The 19924-nt window shown below is 40.9% G+C and overlaps 2 protein-coding genes across 2 annotated transcripts in view; both read left to right on the plus strand.

The window, feature by feature from the left end:
* The window catches only part of TMED10 (transmembrane p24 trafficking protein 10), a 36367-nt gene extending 22116 nt beyond the window's left edge, over positions 1 to 14251 (plus strand). The window contains exons 3-5 of the mRNA XM_041759033.1: positions 1683 to 1756; positions 10568 to 10694; positions 11082 to 14251. Of these exons, the coding sequence (XP_041614967.1) occupies positions 1683 to 1756; positions 10568 to 10694; positions 11082 to 11203 (323 nt within the window). The 3' untranslated portion in view covers positions 11204 to 14251. The remainder of the gene's footprint in view (positions 1 to 1682; positions 1757 to 10567; positions 10695 to 11081) is intronic.
* Positions 14252 to 16834: 2583 nt separating this feature from the next.
* Positions 16835 to 19924, plus strand: part of NEK9 (NIMA related kinase 9) — a 38540-nt gene continuing 35450 nt past the window's right edge. Inside the window, exons 1-2 of the mRNA XM_041758940.1 lie at positions 16835 to 17199; positions 19664 to 19841. Coding sequence (XP_041614874.1) covers positions 16981 to 17199; positions 19664 to 19841 — 397 coding nt within the window. The 5' untranslated portion in view covers positions 16835 to 16980. The remainder of the gene's footprint in view (positions 17200 to 19663; positions 19842 to 19924) is intronic.

Here is a 19924-nt window from a genome sequence, read left to right on the forward strand (position 1 = left end):
TTTTTTTTAAATTTTTATTTATTTATGATAGTCACAGAGAGACAGAGAGAGAGGCAGAGACACAGGCAGAGGGAGAAGCAGGCTCCATGCATCGGGAGCCCGACGTGGGATTCGATCCCGGGTCTCCAGGATCGCGCCCTGGGCCAAAGGCAGGCGCCAAACCGCTGCGCTACCCAGGGATCCCTCTCCTCTTTTTTAAATTTGCATTACATTTTTTTTTTTTAATTTTTAAGTAATCCCTTACACCCAACATGGGGCTTGAACTCACAACCCCAAGACAAGAGCCACATATTCTACCAACTGAGCCAACCATGCGACCCTCTGTTGCTTTCAAGTTGATCTTTCTGATCTATCCAAAAGAACTTTACTGTCTTTTAAACATGCCATACTCATTTCAATATTTGAGCCTTTGCCAGAGTACTTTGTCCTTGTCTTTAGGTGCTTTCTCTTTAGTGGAGTCTGTCCACAACTAATTCCTTTATTTCTCTAACCTTTACTCCATAGCTGGGATTATCTGAATGGATTTTTTTTCCCTTGAAGTTTTATACTGCTTTGCATTTTCATTGTAGCTGTTACAATTATTTGTCTTAGCTCCCCATCGAATTTTTGAAGGCAGAGATTGTAATTCAGTACATTTCTAGCACCCAGTGAGTTCTCAGTAGTTATTGAATTGACTTTAGTCCATTTCAGAAACCTGCAGTGTTCAGGCGGTGGAGTATAGTGCCATTCTCTCTGGCTTGTAGTCTCAAGAGCTCCAATGTTTAAGTGGCACCGTTTCACTGAACTCCTAATTCCATGCAGGCAGTTTTTTATTTCATAAATAATCAGGTGATTTCCAGGGGATTGGGGCTGAGCAATTTTGGGACTCTGGAGTTTTTCCCTCTCTCCTATTTGATGATTTAAGGTTAAATTCTTTTTTGATCAAGCTGAATCAGTTTACCTTTTCTAATATGACCCTAGCTTTCTTGGCCCTAGTATCCCAAATAGACATTTCTCTAAGTAGCATCCCTGAAAACTGTACTCTCCTTTACAAGAATTTTTCTTGGGCTATTCTCTTTGAAGTGTTTTGTGGGTCCTATAATATTTTATTAACCTACGGAAATGACCTTACATTGACCAAAATGTTTGAATTAAAGTGGAATATTAGTTAAATCCTGTGTTGTTTTCAATACTCATGTTTATATTAAGTAAATCCAAGCTTACCATATACCCAGTAATCCTTTTTTTTTTTTTCCCAAAATTTGACAGGACAGCCTTTCCAGATGTAGAAATGCACCTTTTCAATCTTAGTTGGTGCCTACCACCTATTGGTCTATATGCCACTCATTTTTGTACTGTTTTGACTTGAATTTTATTTCCCGATTCAGTAAGCGTGTATGTTGTCTCTTCTGCTATTCTGTTCCTCTGTAGTACCAGCTACAGTGTCTTGTGTCCTGCTTGCTCAGAGATGTTTGCCAGCAGCATGTTCTTGTTGCTTTCTGGCACCCCACACAGACAGAGGCTTTGTCTGGAATGCTTGTGATTTTAGCCAGAGCCAGGAATTTTTTGCAGCTGAGTAGGGGGAGGAGTTGCGACTGTTTCCCTCTATTGAGAGGGTAGGGGTTAGAGAGAGGGAGGGTGGGTGGGTGATTTCCCGGAATTTTAAATATTCTACACAATGAATCTTTTGATTTCCTTCTCAGGAACAGGGCGGATACCTGATCAACTCGTGATTCTAGACATGAAACACGGAGTGGAGGCGAAAAATTATGAAGAGGTATGTCCTTCTGTAATAGCCAGTAGTAGCGTGCTGTGCTGGGAGGTTTCTGTGACCTAGTCAGGCCAGCCGGCTGTGCTTTGCCCAGAAGGCTTTTGTTTTCTCAGTAGTCATGTGACAATCAGCTACAATCTTAACTAATACAAAATGTTGTGTTAACAGCCTTGAACAATAATTCTGGTAGTGCCAAATGACTGAACCAACTATCCCATAGAAATGTTGGTGAGATAAAACACTCAAGCATATGCCATTAGTGCTCTTGAGACAGAAACAAGGTGTATACTTAGACTTTTTATTTATTTTTATTTTAAGATTTAATTTATTTATTCATGGGAGACATAGAGGGGCAGAGACATAGGCAGAGGGAGAACCAGGCTCCCTGTGGGGAGCCTGATGCGGGACTCAATCCCACAACCCCGGGATCACAACCTGAGCCAAAGCCAGACACTCAACCGCGGAGCCACCCAGGTGCCTCTATTTATACTTTTTTAAAGCTCGACTTCATTTATATGTCCAAGATTAAGAAAAGCAACGTGTTTTTAGTTCTTAAAGATTTTATTCCCAGACTGACAGCTATATATATATTTCTGGGACATAGATTCAGTGCTATTTAGACTTGAACAACTGTGCTGTCTTTGAGAAACACCATAGTCAAAAGTAGCTTCTAGTTAATAAAATAATTTCACACTCTAAGAAACTTAAAGAGCAAGATGGAAGCAAAAACTGCAAGAGACTAGGAATGATGATAATGAATAAACATTTTTGCTGACAGGAAGTATTATAGGTAATAAAAATTGACATTTATTAGGGAGGTGGAGGTGTGCATAGGATAAGGGTAAGGGGACTCTGAGCCATTTTTGTCTATTATGAAAGATATCACAAAATGGTTCTTCAAATGGAGAGCACCTTTTAAAAACCACAAGAACTGGGCTGCCTGGGTGGCTTAGTGAGTTAAGTGTCTGCCTTCAATTCGGATCATGATCCCAAGGTCCTAGGATGGAGCCCCCACCCCTACCTCCACCCTGTGTCCAGCTCCCCACTCAGCGGGGAGTCTGCTTTTCCCTCCCTCTGTCCCCCCCACACCCCCATGCATGCACATGCACGTTCTCTCTCTCAAATAAATAAATAAAATCTTTCCCCCCCAAAAAAGAACAAAAGCACGAGAACTACTTAAGACTGGAGGATGGATCTTCACAGAAAGTTAATAGTATTTTAACCCAGATCAGTCTTTTTACAATGGTACCTTGAAGGCATGTAGAAGAGGTGTGGCACAGGAAATGTAAATGGTTTTTAAAGAATGTAAACTAAATAAAGGAAAGTTGATTTAAATGATTTAAGAGAATTTTTTAGGACTGACGGACCCAGAGAAAGTTGCTCCATCTTTGATCAGGACCTAGAAAGGAGACTAAAATGGAAGAAGATTGGAAATGACCAGCTAATTCTGCAACAGGAAGTAGTACCAGAATTGCTGCTCTTTAGGTTTTTCCTCTTTTCCTTAGTTTAGATATTCAATGGAACAACACGAGGCTGAGTTATTTATAGGTAATCAACAAGAGCAAGGGATGCGGTAGAGGTAGTGAATAGAAGACAGTTTCTGGCAGGGACTTTGAATTGCTTGTTTCTGTGTCTATGCTAGTTTAGTTAAAAGACAGAAAGTTGGGATCCCTGGGTGGCGCAGCGGTTTGGCGCCTGCCTTTGGCCCAGGGCGCGATCCTGGAGACCTGGGATCGAGTCCCACATCGGGCTCCCGGTGCATGGAGCCTGCTTCTCCCTCTGCCTGTGTCTCTGCCTCTCTCTCTCTCTGTCTGTGACTATCATAAAAAAAAAAAAGACAGAAAGCAAGAGGGCCTCTTTATTTGATGAACTGAAGAGTAAATTAAAATAATCCTTTCAGAGGCACCGGGGTGGCTCAGCCGGGGTGGCTCAACTGGGGTGGCTCAGTGGTTGAGCATCTGCCTTCGGTTTAGGTTGGAATCCAAGGATGCCTGGATCAAGTTCTGCATTGGGCTCCCTGCAGGGAGCCTGCTTCACCCTCTGCCTGTGTGTCTGCCTCTCTCTCTCTGTGTCTCTCATGAATAAATAAATAAAATCTTTTTTATAAAGAAAAATATAATCTTTTTAAACTTTGAGGATTCAGAAGAATCATAATTATATTTAAATAAGATAATATATGTTAAAATGTCATTGTAAGGTATAAAGAAAAATGTAGTTATTTTGAGGTAGAAGAATAGCTAAGATGATTTCAGTTTTCTTGTTTTTTTCTTATTAAAGATTTTTTTAAAAAAATATTTTATTTCTCTCTCTCTCTGTGTCTCTCATGAATAAATAAATAAAATCTTAAAAGAAAAAGAGAGAGAGAGAGAGAGGCAGAGACATAGGCAGAGGGAGAAGCAGGCTCCATGCAGGGAGCCCAGTGCAGGACTAGATCCCAGAATGCTGAGCCAAAGGCAGATTCTCAACCGCTGAGCCACGCAGGCATCCCCGATTTTCATTTTTCAGTGACTGCTGCAGTGTCCTCAACTTGAAGCCACTCTTAAGTCAGCATGCATTGAATTCCTACCATAAGGAATTTTACCGGTTGTAACTTTTTCTTCCAAATATGATGGCTACCATTATATGAAATAATAGGGCACTTGATTAGACATTAGATGTAATTTTTCCCTCTTAAAACAGAGGGCATTATTGAGTTTATATATAAAATAATGTGGGCATCACTGTCACGGAGCATTTTAGAACTCCTATTCCTCCTGGAATTTCTGTCATCCTTGGACTTTGTTGACATTGGGGAAGGGCCTTTATCTTCCCTGACCTTTTGCTTAACCCAAGAGGGGAATCCCTAGCAGAAAGGAAACCACAGCACTTCCTTTGCCTGCTTCCTGCTTTGGAAGTCTGGCACGTCCTAAGCATGTCATTACGCACATGGTTACAACACAGCTCTAAATTCTGTTTCTTAACCAAGTAACTCCTGCTACTACTTTCTTTGGTGATCTTACCACCAATCCCTCCACCTCCCCCAAAAAGGCACAGCAAACTGAGACAGAGGAGTGGTTTCGACGTAGGCCAAAGACCAGCCCTTTCCTCAGTCAGTGGCTAGGCTCCCTTGAATCTTGCTTAGAAATAACCGTTACTTGTCTTTCAACAAATGCCTGTGACAAGAACATGAATAATAGAAGCACTTGTTCTCTGGTTAATTACCGGAGAACACTGAACATATGTAGAGGTTTTGAGGCATTTAATTTCAGGCCCTTGAGGTAATAGAGAGCTTTTATCTCCAGAGGATTTGAGCCTATTGGCCTAAGTGTTTGGCTTAGAGGAGGTGGCACATTTCTTTAATTTTTCACATCCAAAGTATCTCTCCCTCGCAGTTGGGAGCGTCATGATTCTGAAATCCCTTGTGGTTTTGTAAAATTTAATAGTAGTAGTCAGGGTTTCAGTAGCTAGACACAGTACTACAATACCTACTAAATTGTTATGGAGGATTTACTTAATTAGTGCATGTGAAATTGCTATGTAAACAATACAAATGTAGGCTAATATTTTGGAAGCTAGAATGGTTATTTAAAGAGTTTGGTGTGTCCTCACATATTAGCACTTTGATCTCTGTTGAGTTTTGAGGACCTTTTACACTGTCTTCTGCCCATTACAATGAAGAGGGGCACATCTTTATAGAGTCAGTATGAATTGAGCCTTTTTTTTTTTTTTTTTTTTTTTTTTTTGTGGTCCATGAACTAGAGCAGCTGTTTGCAAAGACTCAATTATCTAATCCTGCAGTTGTGGAAATGAAGGCAATAACTATCCCACAAAGAAGTTGCTGACACATCCTCTAACTCTGGGACTCTATATATGTTCCCTTCTTGATGTAGATGTCAAAATTTTCAGTATAACTAAAATCCTGTTGTGCCTGTGGGTTCTATTAGTATGTCATTTGCTATCAACATGTATACCAGAAACTCTGTTGCCCTTGTTGGAGCAACAGCTGAAGACTTTCCAAAAGTTCTACTTTTCTGAATGCCCTTAGGAGGGGAGGAGCTCTAGTTCTGCATACTAGATCCAAAATCCCTTTCTCGACATGAATTAAATGAAATAACATATGGGCAAGGCACCCGACACATAGTTTGGTTAGTTCAGTAATTTTGGCTCCCTCTTTCTATCCTTTCTAGAAGTTGACTATGACAGAGTAAATAGGATCATCCTAAATTTCATAAAGCCCTAAGATTGGCAGTATTATCTGGCCTTATTTTGGCCCATTCTTGACCATCTTAGTTTCTACGAAGAGGTCTGTGATTCACATACTTCCCCACACAAGAGTTGTTCTTGGGTGTAGGTCTGCCTTCTTTATCTTGACTGTGTTAGATTAGATGGTGTCCACTGTTACTGCTGTGCTTCTAAAATTTGGGGGGCTGGGGTGGGGACTGTGGAGGTAACAGCAATTTGACTGAATCTGGCTTACCACAAAAAACTTCTCTTGAGTCTCGGTGCTCCAACAAGGAAAACAGGCTAGCAATTCTCTAGAGGCTCGTTCCCACGTGTGCTTTAAGAAGCAGTTTTTCAGAGTTAAAACCTTTCCTTGGTGCAATTATATGACTCTGAACCCTAGGTTCAGATCATCACTAAGGGAGTGGAAGATTTGGAAATACCTTAAGAAGGGTAATTTCACAAGATTTTGGAGGTGTTTTACATGGGCAGAAAATGGCTTTCTGACTTGTAGCTTTTCCAAGGAGTCCCTACCACTACAGACGAGAGTGATAGTGTGGTAGGGAAGACTTTGTCCTGGGTGGTGGGTGAAGGTAGATGCAGAGTGGTCTGAGGAAGCCTTGTTGCTTCAGGGGACCAAAAGTAATTCCTATTGCTATGAGAAAGTTGGCCTTTCTGAAGAAGGCATGAATGGGCATGCTATACAAAGTATACATTGTATTAATTTCCTTAAGTTCAAGAGCCAAACTAGTGTGGGGGATAAAGGATAAAAATCAAACAATGTGAATATGACAGTGTACGATTGAGTGTTAATGATGTGGCACAGTCTAAGTGCTATAGGACTTTAAGAAAGAGGGCATCGGTGTGGTCAGAAGTAGTGAAGGGAAGCTTCATGGTTAAGGCTTGAGAGATAGATAGGATTTGGATATATATTGAGCGGATACAGTTTGATTTGTAGAATGAAGTCCCTTGTAGCTGATAGTCTTCATTTAATGCCTAAATACAGTTTACATTACTACCCTCTAGTGGAGAATCTGTGGTATATAACATTGTCAAATAGGCTTTGCTTTTATTAAGCTGTTGGCAAAATACAAATCATCCTTCCAGCCTAAGAAGAGAGAAGTAGACTGGAATAATAGCCTGCCACCATGAAACATGTATAATTTCACATTCTTACAGACACTTTGAACATTAAATCAGATGTTCAGAAGAGCAGAACAACAGTTATTGGGGATTTTGATACGGATGTTCTTATTATCTTTTTATACTGACTATGATATCAATCTTGATGATACTCATTGAATACTTAGTCCTGGGCAAACGAAGAGGGTCTTCCTGAGAATAGTAATGATAGTTTGTTTAAAATTTTTATTCTATTAGTCTGTTAAAAATTAGAATAATAGCAGTATGAAACCAAGGAAGTTTGACTAATAAACTGGACAACTTATGCAGAACCTTGTGACCTAATATAATATAGCTTGATCACTTCACTTTTGAACCACAAAAAACTTAGTGTGGTCTGCTAGTTTCCACCATCAAATTTTTAGTACCTTCAGAATAAAATATAAACTCAGACTTGAATTCCAGTCTCAGCTCTACCAAGCTCAGAACTAGGGCAAGTTACTTAACACTTTGAACCTTCATTTCCTCATCTGAAAAATTTAGGAATAATAATATTCACCTTATATAAGGTCATGAGGACTAAGCAAGATTATAAGGTATAGGGGCACCTGGGTGGTTCAGTGGTTGAGTGTCTGTCTGCCTTTGGCTCAGGACGTGATCCCAGCATCCTGGGATCGAGTCCCGCATTAGGCACCCCGCCAGGAGCCTGTTTCTCCCTCTGCCTATGTCTCTGTCCTTCTCTCTGTGTCTCTCATGAATAAATAAATAAATAAAATCTTTAAAAGAAAAAAAAAAGATTGTAAGGTCTAAAGTAGATTACGCATTCTGGAGATATACTGATAGGTCTAATTCATTATACTACCTTCTTCATCCTCTTTGTCAATTTAGCTCCACCCTAACTTTTGAGCCTTTCATTTGCTATTACTGACCACCCTCCCCCAAGCATGTATGTGTGTTGACACACGAGTGTGCACATACACATACATACACACATGCGCATCAGACTGCATATGATCTAAACACAGCCATGTTTTGATATGCAAGTTCCCTCAGCCTTGGATGCCTTTCTCATCTCTTTCAAAATCCTGCATATTTGTGAATCCTGCCTCGCCCACTTCTGTTAGCTTTCCTTTATCCTTCCAACTATGATTAATCTTGTGCTATTTTCTTTCCACTTTTAATGTGTACCTTTATTGTAGGAGTTAATACACGATGCCTTATGTTATGGTTATAACTTTTTATATGAGCCTCCCCACCAGACTGTGAGCTTCTTAGGAGCAGAGATCATCATTTATATTGGTACCTTGCACATAGTAAGCACTCAAGAAAGCATTATTGTTAAGGTCTTAAAATGTTTCTTTCCTTTTTTAAAAAGACTGCTTTGTACAGTTTTTTGATCTCTAGGTTTAGATTAAATGTAAATGTTTATGTGTTGCTTGTACAACTAAAAAATAAATGAAACATCAGAAAAGAAAAAGATTAGGAGTGAGATTTTTGGTCTGTAATCTACAAAGGCCATCCTCAATACCAAATTTATTTTATTTTATTTTTTATTTATTTTATTTTATGTTATTATTTTATTTTATTTTTGTAAAGATTTTATTTATTTATTCATGAGAGGCAGAGACACAGGCAGAGGGAGAAGCAGGCTCCATGCAGGGAGCCTGATGCCCAGGTCTCCAGGACCACACCCCGGGCTGCAGGCGGCGCCAATCCGCTTTGCCACCGGGGCTGCCCTATTTAAGTTTTTTTTTAAGATTTCCAAATTTATCTTAATTCCATAATTTTTCAGGTTTGGGGCTTTTGGCCTATTGTCATTTTGCAGAAAACGTGGAAAGGGTTACAAGTAGTCTTCAAAGTAATTTTTAAAAATAATATTTTCAGCTGGCAGAGGCATGGCTATAGTTTCATCTGCAGTTCTTTTTACAAGTTTCTATATAGAAAACTTTAAATCATTTATTGCTAAAGAAGTTTCATGCCATTGCTTTTATACTATCTCATTCAGGAAGCTTTGGAGGCGAAAGTATAGAGCAGGAGGGAAAATGTTAAACAGACTAAAGTTCAGCTTATTATATATCTCTTGAATTGAAATCTTTTTCCTGGGGAATTTCTTTGCTCTGTGGCTAGATACTAGATCAAGCAGCAGATATTAATGACAAAATTTGGCATTTGGGCATTAAGCTAGGAGAGTTAGCTAAATGCATTAACTAACCATTAGTTAAATTTTACGGTCAGTTAGCTTCATTGTTTTTGCGGCTATCAATCACACCATTAACTCTAGCCAACGTTTTACAAATATCAGAAAATGTACATCCAGTGAAAGAAAACTTAGGTGGACCATTGCAAATTCATCACACTTTAATGTACCTTAAATATAAGCTTAATTTTTATGTCCCTATTTTAACAGCAGTTTCTAGTTTTATTTTAAATAATTTTCATATTAAATAACTTCAGATGTTCAATGAGGAATATCAAATTAGCAAAGAAAACAAAACACCCTAAACTCTTCCTGTTTATCCCATATTAACTTCTGTTAACATTAACAGAAAAAGAACAAAGAAGGTGAATTGGACAAAAGAGAAGAAAAGGTAGGGAGTTGGGATGCCTGGGTGGCTCAGTGGTTGAGCATTTGCTTTCGGCTCAGGTTGTGATCCCGGAGTCCCTGGATCGAGTCCCACATTGGGCTCCCTGCATGGAGCCTGCTTCTCCCTCTGCCTATGTCTCTGCCTCTCTCTCTGTGTGTGTCTCTCATGAATAAATAAATAAAATATTAATAAAAAAAAAGAGGTAGGGAGTTCTATAGAGAACACTGATAATATTGTTTTTTTTCTTGGACATGAGTGGAAGGGCAAAGTAAAGTGCTTTAAAATCAGAAATCTTAGGAAAATAACATTTTACTTTATAGCCCACTATATTATAATACTTATAAGGAGTTTTTAGTCAAAATTAAAGTATCAAAAAAGTTTGAGGAAACACATGATCAGTTTGTGGAGAAGGGCAGATGCCCAGATTTCAAAATATGTTAGATTGATAACAGGGGAGATTTTAAGTTTGGTGAATTTTTATTTTTTTTAAAGATTTTATTTTTATTTATTTATTTTTTTAAAATTTTTTTTTTTTTAATTTTTATTTATGATAGTCACACACACACAGAGAGAGAGGGGCAGAGACACAGGCAGAGGGAGAAGCAGGCTCCATGCACCAGGAGCCCGATGTGGGATTCGATCCCGGGTCTCCAGGATCACGCCCTGGGCCAAAGGCAGGCGCCAAACCGCTGCGCCACCCAGGGATCCCAAGATTTTATTTTTAAATAATTACTACACCCAGCCTGGGGCCCAAACCCACAGTCCTAAGATAAAGAGTCGAATGCTCTACCAACTGAGCCAGCCAAGTGCCCCGGATCTGGTGAAACTTTTAAAAGACTCCTCTGTTGCCTGTTCTAGACCAGAGAGCAGTGTTTTCAAGGAGTGAATTCATGATTCCTTTCTTTTCCAGATAGCCAAGGTTGAGAAGCTCAAGCCTTTAGAGGTAGAGCTCAGACGCCTAGAAGACCTTTCAGAATCCATTGTTAATGATTTTGCCTACATGAAGAAGCGAGAGGAGGAGATGCGAGATACCAATGGTGAGAAGGCAGTTCTTGTTTCTTCATAAAGGAGACAGATCTCTTTTCTCAGTTTTGCCGAATGGGATGGGGGAATGGGATGATCACTTACTTCAGTATTGTTGCTTTTCCAGGTAAATGAGCTTTGTTATATTTTCAAGGGAATAGAAATTTCTGTGATATGTGGTTGGCTATATTCTCAGCTTATTGTGTATCAAATTGATAGTGCTAATGTTTGTAATTTTTAACATTCATATATAGAACAGTGAAATTTTGAGAAAAGCCAATCCAAAATCCTACTGACAGGTCTAGGGACTAGATGAAGTTAATTAATTGCCTTTTCCCCCTGGCCTCTGTTAAGCCTGCTGAGCCTCACTTCATAGCCTTATAACACTTTTGTTTTTTTAGAGTCAACAAACACTCGGGTCCTATACTTCAGCATCTTTTCAATGTTCTGCCTCATTGGACTAGCCACCTGGCAGGTCTTCTACCTGCGTCGCTTCTTCAAGGCCAAGAAGTTGATTGAGTAAAAAGACCCAGTCTCCTCCCACCTTGTATCTCAGCCAGCTGAACATCACTGGGACGTGCCTGATCTAAGGCATCCTACCAACAGCACCATCAAGGCACGTTGGAGCTTTCTTGTCAGAACTGATCTCCTTTGGTATGGGAGGACCATGGGTTGCCACCTACACCCAACAAATCAATGAGGGACTTCTTTTTAACTTGGTAGGATTTGGACTGGTTTTGCAACAATAGGACTATTATTAATAGAGTTACCTATGACAAACAATAGGGGGTTACCTAGATAATGCCAAAGCCAGCATTTATACTAGGTTTCCTCCTGTTACCTGTTTGAACTATGTTTTCTTTCTTTTTCCTACTTGCTCACCAGCTTGGGCTTCCACTCTAGTTCTTTTACCAAGGTTTGTATGACTATGTTGAACTTGTTTCATTCTGATTGTCCTCTTTGGATTTCTGTGTGAAAACACTTTCACTTCACTTTCTCTTGACCCTTAGCTGAAATGTTTAGGTAGCTTCTGGTGATATCCTTTCATAAATTTATGTCTCTTAAAAGGGTGATAAGAAAAAAAAAAAAAAAGGGTGATAAGATGGGACACCTCATAGAAAGGAGCTTTGAACTGTATATAACTCCTAAAGAGGACTTCATTTTAGAGAATTAAAATATTTGTGCTCAACTGCCTAAACCTTTTTTGTGTATTTATGTGTGTTTTAGTTCTATGCAGTTTTATCAGGTGTAGATTTGTGTGATCACCACCGCAAAATGCAGAACAGTCCAACTCTTATACCCCTCGTACTGCTCCCTTTTTATAACGAGAGCCACCTCCCTTCCTTTCCCCAAAGCCCCAACTTCTGGCAACCACTAACCTGTCCTCCATCTCTAATTTTGTCATTTCAAGAATGTTTTATATAAATGGAATCATACAGTATGTAATCTTTTGAGATTGGCTTTTAAAAGTCAGCATAAATCCCTTGAAATCCATCCAAGTTGTTGCATGTATCAATAGCTTGCTCCTTATTGTTCAGCAGTATTTCATGGTATGAATGTACCACAATTTGTTTAACCATTCCCCCATTGAAGGACATTGGGGTCATTGTCAGTTTTTGGCCATTTCTAATAAAGCTGCTGTGAACATTCATGTATAGGTTTTCATGTGAACATAAATTCTCATTTCTCTGGGAGAAATACCCAAGGGGGCAATTGCTGGGTTGTATGGTTAAGCATGTTTATTTTTGTAAGAAACTGTCCTACTCTTTTTCTGGAGTAACTGCCATTCTACCTTCCCACCAGCAATGGGTGACCAATCCAATTTCTCCGAATTCTTACCAGTATTTGCTATTGTTATTATTTTTTATTTTAGTCATTCTAATAGGTGTGTCTAGTAGTACTTCTTTATGGTTTTAATTTGCATTTTCCTAATGGCAGATGATGTTGAACATCTTTTCATGTGCTTATTTATCATTTATATATCTTCCTCAATGAACTATTTCTATTCTTTTTGCCCACTTTCTAATTAGATTTTTTCTACTATTAAGTTTCAAGACTTCCTTATATAGTAGATACAAGTACTTTGTCAGATATGTGGTTGCTTGAATTTTTAACATAACTTCTAGCAAGGAAAATGAAAGTAAAATTTACCAACACTTCCTACATGGCCAGTCACTGACTTAATTCCTGTCTTTGTATGTTTTGTCTAGCAAATTAAGACATGGGGTATTAAAAAAACCACATCTGGAAGGATTATGAATAAATACTTGAAAATGAATGTTGCTTCTTTACCACAGCAAGAAGAATTGCTATGGGAATATAAGGTGCCCAAAGGCCTCTACTAATATAAGTAAGCAAAGGTATGGATACAAATGACCATGTTTATGAAAAGTTATGAAAAATACTGTCACTTGAAAATTTCTCCATTTTGCCTAGGAAAGTGGACAGGAGTCTGTCCTTTCTGTAATTTTCTTTTTTAACTCCTGCTGACTGTTGCAGGGCTTTGTCTAATTGCAGTGGCAAGAATTATAGGACTTAGGGCAAATAGCTTGCAATTAAGAAGCAATGTATTAGAATTAATGGAGAACACTGCTGTGATGACCAGGATAAAGTACAAAATTAGAAGAGGGAGTGAGTTACATTGTTAAAATCTCAGGCCGTTCTGTTAATGCTCCAGCTACTGTAAACCCAAAAGCCCCGTCCCCCCTTCCCACCTTCTTGACTTCTTGTCTCTAGAATTCCTCTAGAGTGGCAGAATGGTTCTTTCATTAATTTGTGTAACATTGCCATCTGCTGGTAGGAATTGATAGGTACAGCTTTTAAGAACCTGGCAGCCAAATCCTCACCATAAGGAGGACAATGGATGTTGAGAAAGTCCACCTGTGATATTACATATACTAGGTGACAGAGGATACATCCAAGTAGGGAAGAGAATAACCGAATTTGTGGGTCAGATGCAGTCTTAGAGGCCTAAAGGTCAAATTCTATTCTGTACCATTAGCCTAGTAAGAAACTCATATTTCTGACTGGTGCCTTTCCCCTTTTTCAGAAGCAATGAAAGTTCTTCACTTGATTATATCCTTCTGTTTGACAAAATGGCAAATAAGATAGGAGAGGAGAATATTTTATTTTACTGATGTCTTTGTTCACAGATGTGACTCTGTGAAACTGGTATTTTTTCCATGTCCTTCCCTTTTACTCTCATGCCAGAAATACCAACTCAGACATTTGTGCTTTCAGTTTAAAGTTCATTGATAACACCTTGGTTTTATTGAAAAAGTAAAAATTATTTGCCTTTGATAGAGGGCTAGTGCAAGAGCAAATAAGCTTTAAAAATGGGGATGTTACCTGCTTTCCAACATTTTGAGCCTTTTCAACACAGTCTATATATAACATAGATAGAAATGATACAGTTTAAGTGCTGTTATACTGTTGTCATAAACTCCTGTCATAAGCCATTTTTCTGTTTGTTTAATGGACAGAGGCATGTGGGATTTCTACAGATTCACTTGTAAGTGTTGGATTGGGGATTTTTGTGTAAATTTTCTCAAATAAATGCTAGCAGAAACCATTTTAGGTGTATTTTTCTGTTACTCTTGAGTATCTCTTTGAAGTAGCAATAATTCTTCCATATGCTTCAGTTTTAAAGTATGGCAAAGTATCCATATAAATTAGAGAAAAGTTATATATAATTTGCTGAGATGAATAAAGTTTATTTGAGCTAATAGTTTTATTATATTTTATAAATATGTAAGCTATATGATGTGTATATAAACATAATCATAATCAATAACATCTTCAGAAAGGTAAAATAGGGTTCTGTAAGCCAAATATTCTCTGTAGCTTCTCTTGGAAACTGCTATTGGAATGATTCCTAGAGTGTCCTCTCCCATACCCTCCATTCTCAAAATACCCCTCCTAGTTCAGAACCTCTCAGGACTGCTTTTTTGCCCATCACATCTATATAAAACCCAACTACAGCCATTTTCTCCTTCCTTTTACTTACAGTTGAACATTTTTCATAAAGCTCCTTTCCAAGAGTCAACCTGAAGTGCTTTGCACATTCACAGGCTGGCTGGCTTTTTTTTTTTTTTTTTTTTTTTTTTTTTTTTAGATTTTATTTATTTGACAGCACAAGTAAGGGGAGCAGCAGGCAGAGGGAGAGAGAGAAACAGACTCCCCAGCTGAGCAGGGAGCCTGATGTGAGGACTGATCCCAGGATCCTGGGACCATAATCTGAGCGGAAGGCAGATGCTCAACCAACTGAGCAACCTAAGCATCCCTACTAATAGTAGTACTAGATCCAGGTCAAGGGAGACAGCAGTCCCTTTGTACTCCAATCCAGAGCCAAGGTGGAGTGTTTTGCAGAGTGTAGGATATCATACTTTAAAAGGGTCATTGATGAGCTGTAGAGAGGTCAAAGGAGTGTGAATTCATCTTTCACAACTCCCCTACCCCATTCTACCAATTCTCTTTATCCTCTCCTTGCAATCACTATCCACCTCATTAAAAATCAGGAAGTGAATCTCCTGGACTCATTTATTTACCTCATCAACCATATCCCTACTGATCATAAAGTTCTAAATGTTCCTCAGATGGAGATGCCTGGGTGGCTCAGTTGGTTAAGCAACTGCCTTTGGCTTGGGTCATAATCCCAGAGTCCTGAGATTGAGCCCCAATTCAGGCTCCCTGTTGAGCAGGAGCTTCCTTCTCTCCCCCCCCCCCCCCCCACACCCTCATGCTTTCTCTCCCTATCTTTCACTCCAGTAAATAATTAAAATATTTTTAAAAATAAATGTTTCTCAGATGATTTCTCAAATATGGACTTCCTTTCCACTCACACTGATAAATAATTCAGTGCCTCTTCTTTTCTTAGAATGTTATTGTCTCTTAACTGGTCTCCCTGCTTCTAGCCTTTGTCCTCCACATTGTTAACAGAGTTCTTAAGAAAATATATCTTTGGTCTTATATAAAGTGACTGTTGTTTATTGTCTGAGCTGGGCACTTGAGCAAAATAAAGCTCTATTATGCCTGGGGAAAAGGCGTGAATTGGGACTTCCCCAGCAAATTAGGATAGTCACTAATCATATACTCCCCTCCTTAAAAATTTCAATTAATTTTTTATTGTCCACAGGAAAGCCAAACTCAACAATTGAAGCCCTGTCTTCTCTTGCTTCTGCCCTACATACACCCTGGCCTCCAGCCACATGACTTTCTCTTACTCTCAAGACATGCTCTCTGAAAGATGTGGATCCAGATTACTGGGTTTGACTTCCCTTATTAGCTGTGTAACACTGAGCAAGTTACTTAATCTCTCTATCTCAGTTCCCTCCGTAGATTGGGGGAAAATATGAGGATTAAGTGGGATGACTCAAGGAAAGACAACCTTTAACAGTGTTAGGAACAAAACACTCAGTAAAACTTAGCTGTTAACTCTGTGATACAGGTCATGTACCTACAGCTTTACAGATTTTAAAAAAGCTTGGAGATGTAAAGTTGCCCAAGGTCAATAACTGATGGAACATGTTTTTTCACTGTATTACAATTCTCTTAGCGACTTGAGGGTTAAGAGCATCTTATTGTAGATTTCCCACCCTCAAATATACCGGCACCCCGTGCTCGAAGAATGTTGCAAGAGGTCAGACGGCCAAAGATTTGGACTGATACACGGAAGGAGAATGTTAAATCGGGGAAAAGAGAGTTGACTTAAAATATTTTGGGGAGTTGTATAGAAGAGGGAAGGACCTAGGGTGGTTCTGGGAGCAACGACTGGGCCTGCGGGCTGAGATGACAGGAGGCAAGTACTTCCGCTAACTACAGTTATCTTCAGTATCTCCCTAAACAACGAGCACAGTCCAACGTGGAGTCCCTGCGCTCGAGATAGGCCTGGCGCCGAGATGCGACCGGGCGACCTCCGGACCTCGGAGCTGTTGGATCCTGGCCAGGGATCGGGGGCGGGTCCACAGGCCGGTCAGCGACTCCCCGGCCGCCGCCAGAGCCCTTGGGTTCCAGGCCGCCCGCCCGCCCGCCGCGACCGCCAGCCAGCGCGGCCCGCCAGCAGGGAGGGAGGGAGCCGGGCCGGGGACGCAGCCAACGGGCCGGCGGGGGCGGAGGGAAGCCCGCCGGGCCGGAAGCACCCGGAACTGCTTCCGGGTCAGGGGGGCAGGAGCCACCATGGAGCCTCGCGGGGTAGCGGGGCGGACGGAGCCGCGGGCCGGCGTCTGAAGGGGGAGAGCAGTAGCGCGGCCAGCGCCGGCCGGCGCCGCTGGGGATACGCAGGCCGGTCCCGCAGCCGCCACCATGTCGGTGCTGGGCGAGTACGAGCGACACTGCGACTCCATCAACTCGGACTTTGGGAGCGAGTCCGGGGGTGGCGGGGACTCGGGCCCCGGGCCCAGCGCCGGTCCCGGGCCGCGAGGCGGCGGCGGCGCGGCGGAGCAGGAGGAGCTGCACTACATCCCCATCCGCGTCCTGGGCCGCGGCGCCTTCGGGGAGGCCACGCTGTACCGCCGCACAGAGGTAGCGGCCCCCGGCTCCGGCCGCCCCAGCCCCTCCTTCGCCGCCCCGCTTTCCAGCCCCGACCAGCTCCCGGCTTCGCCCGAGGCTGGCGCCTCCCTCGTCCTCACTTAGGTTTGCGTGGCCGCAGGGTGTTTGTCTCAGGGTCTTCTCCACTCTTCCAGCTCCCCCGCGCCGGGAGTTTAGATCCCCGATTTTACTAACTGATGGTTTCTGTCGAACCTGGGGAACTGAGCAAAGCGTTGAACCTTCTCTGAGCCTTAGTTTTCCCATCTGTAAATTGGGGTTAATGATAACCCCCCTAAAATAATCTTTTATTTTTTTAAGTTTGATTTTGAGAATCGAAGGTACTTTGCAAACTAAATTAAAGTGGCATACGAATGTGAAGTGTTGTCAAAACTGCCTTTCCCTCGTGTTAGTATAGCTCTCCGAGGTCGGGGTGGAGAGGAGGGGCATAGCTTCAAAATTCCCTCGTTAGTGGCAATTCCACCGTCTTCGCCGCTATCTTTAAATTCAGGTATGAACACCTAGTTGGAGATTTTTTAGAAGATCCTTGGGTTCGTCACTTTCTTCATCAGTGTTTGTGAATGGGAAATACGTTTCTGGCATATTCTAAGCCACTGTTTCTTAACTTGGGTTAGGGGGAGGCAAGGACTCCTTTGAAAACCTAATGTAAAAATAATCCGTCCCTCCCCGCCCCGCTTTGCATATATACACATCCTTTGAAGAGATTCATAGATCACTGACCCCCCAAGTCCGGAACGTATACTGATCTGAAGCCTTGTAGTGCTGACACTACTTCCAAAAACTAACCATCAATTGGACTTTATCACTAAAGTCTTAAACTTGAAGACTGTGGGTGATGATGATTCACCCATAAATGATCCATTTGCAGTTCTGGGGTGTGTTCCAAGCTAGCATAGTTTTTAAGGCCGAAAGTTGGAGGAGGGGAGGTGGGTGGTTGTAAGAGAAAATTTTCGTGTTCTTTTTTTATCTTAGTGCAACATTAATGTACAGATTTAGGGTTACTGTTGGTATTCTGTTTTTCTTATTTGTACTCATGAGAAGGAGAAGATGAGCATTGCTGTTTCTGTTTTATAATTAAACTAAGTATGTTTAAATGACTTGACACTTAGAAGTAAATCTTGGGCTAGAACACAGAGTTGCAGGTCTCCTCTCCCCATGCCTTTCCATCATGTTGAACTTGATTATTGAGGTTGGTTTATGTAAAATTTGATTATACTTCCCCAAAATGGCAGACCATTGTTCATATTGCCAAATGTTTATGACGTTTGTGAATTTACAAAGGTTTAATTAGAAGCAGCCCTTTCGGGATCCCTGGGTGGCGCAGCGGTTTGGCGCCTGCCTTTGGCCCAGGGCGCGATCCTGGAGACCCGGGATCGAATCCCACATCAGGCTCCCGGTGCATGGAGCCTGCTTCTCCCTCTGCCTGTGTCTCTGCCTCTCTCTCTTTCTCTCTGTATGACTATCATAAAAAAAAAAAAAAAAAAGAAGCAGCCCTTTCTCTCCAGAAGGTTTTATTTCAGTGGAAAGACAAGTTGGCCATTAGTTTTTTTTTTTTTTTTAAAAAAGCATTTAAGTTGAATGTGTATATAAATGAGAAAGGATGCACAAATATCATACCAGTGTAAGTTGTGAAAATGAAGGAATGGTTGTACTGAATAAAGGCACAGTAGAAGGTTTATCAGGATAACCCCCCACCCCCAAGTTTTAAAGTTCTGGCAGAATCATTCTAAAGGATAGGGAGAATGATTTAGGTAGGGATGCTCCAGGGCTGGGAAGCAGTATCAGTAAAGAATTTGGGTGTTGTAAAAGGGAGTGGATATTGGGAGCTGCAGATAAGTTGTCATGGATAGAGGGAAACACATGACACAAAAGTTATAGGAGCTATAGGAGTTGCAACATAGGGCAGGTGAGGGAAGTGAACTCTAAGCCCTTAGGCATCACTTATTCCTATCCAGAAACCATAAACAGAAATCACTAGAGAAATCTAAATTTATAAAATTAGAGATAAGTTTAATATTACCATTTTACAAGGAACTGTAACTAGCTATAGATAACCATGCTCTCCAGCTCTCCATTTCTCCCAATATTCTAGCCCTACTTCTGCTTATCATGACTAGCAGGTTGTCATAATGTCCCTCAATAGAATCTTAGAGATCTGCCTTTCCTATTTTTACCTGAAATTGACATCATGCAAATTAAGTGTAGCAACAATGTAACAGCATCTTAGTGCTTTGCTCCCCCCTCCCCCCACATTAAATTACAATGCGCAATTGTATGAAGAATCTTTAAATTCTGTTCCTGTTTTTTTTTAAAGGAAAAAATAAAAGGAGTCAGTCTCTGCCCATCTAGGACGTTTTCTTTCTAGACTTAGAGATCCAGGTGTGGATTCATTCTCTGCCAAGCGAGAGAAAAGCACGATACCTCTATTACTGTGTTGTAGGATGACTCACTGGTTGTGTGGAAGGAAGTTGATTTGATCCGACTGTCAGAGAAGGAACGTCGTGACGCCTTGAATGAGATTGTTATTCTGGCGCTGCTGCAGCATGACAACATTATTGCCTACTACAATCACTTCATGGACAATACCACCCTGCTCATTGAGCTGGAATATTGTAACGGTAAGGTCGAATTCAATGGGCCCTCCTTTGGCAAGACATTCTTGTACCTTGAGGGGGAGAAAAAAATAAAAGGCATATACGTT

Source organism: Vulpes lagopus, chromosome 6 (genome assembly GCF_018345385.1).
Source record: "Vulpes lagopus strain Blue_001 chromosome 6, ASM1834538v1, whole genome shotgun sequence".
NCBI classification, from domain to species: domain Eukaryota; kingdom Metazoa; phylum Chordata; class Mammalia; order Carnivora; family Canidae; genus Vulpes; species Vulpes lagopus.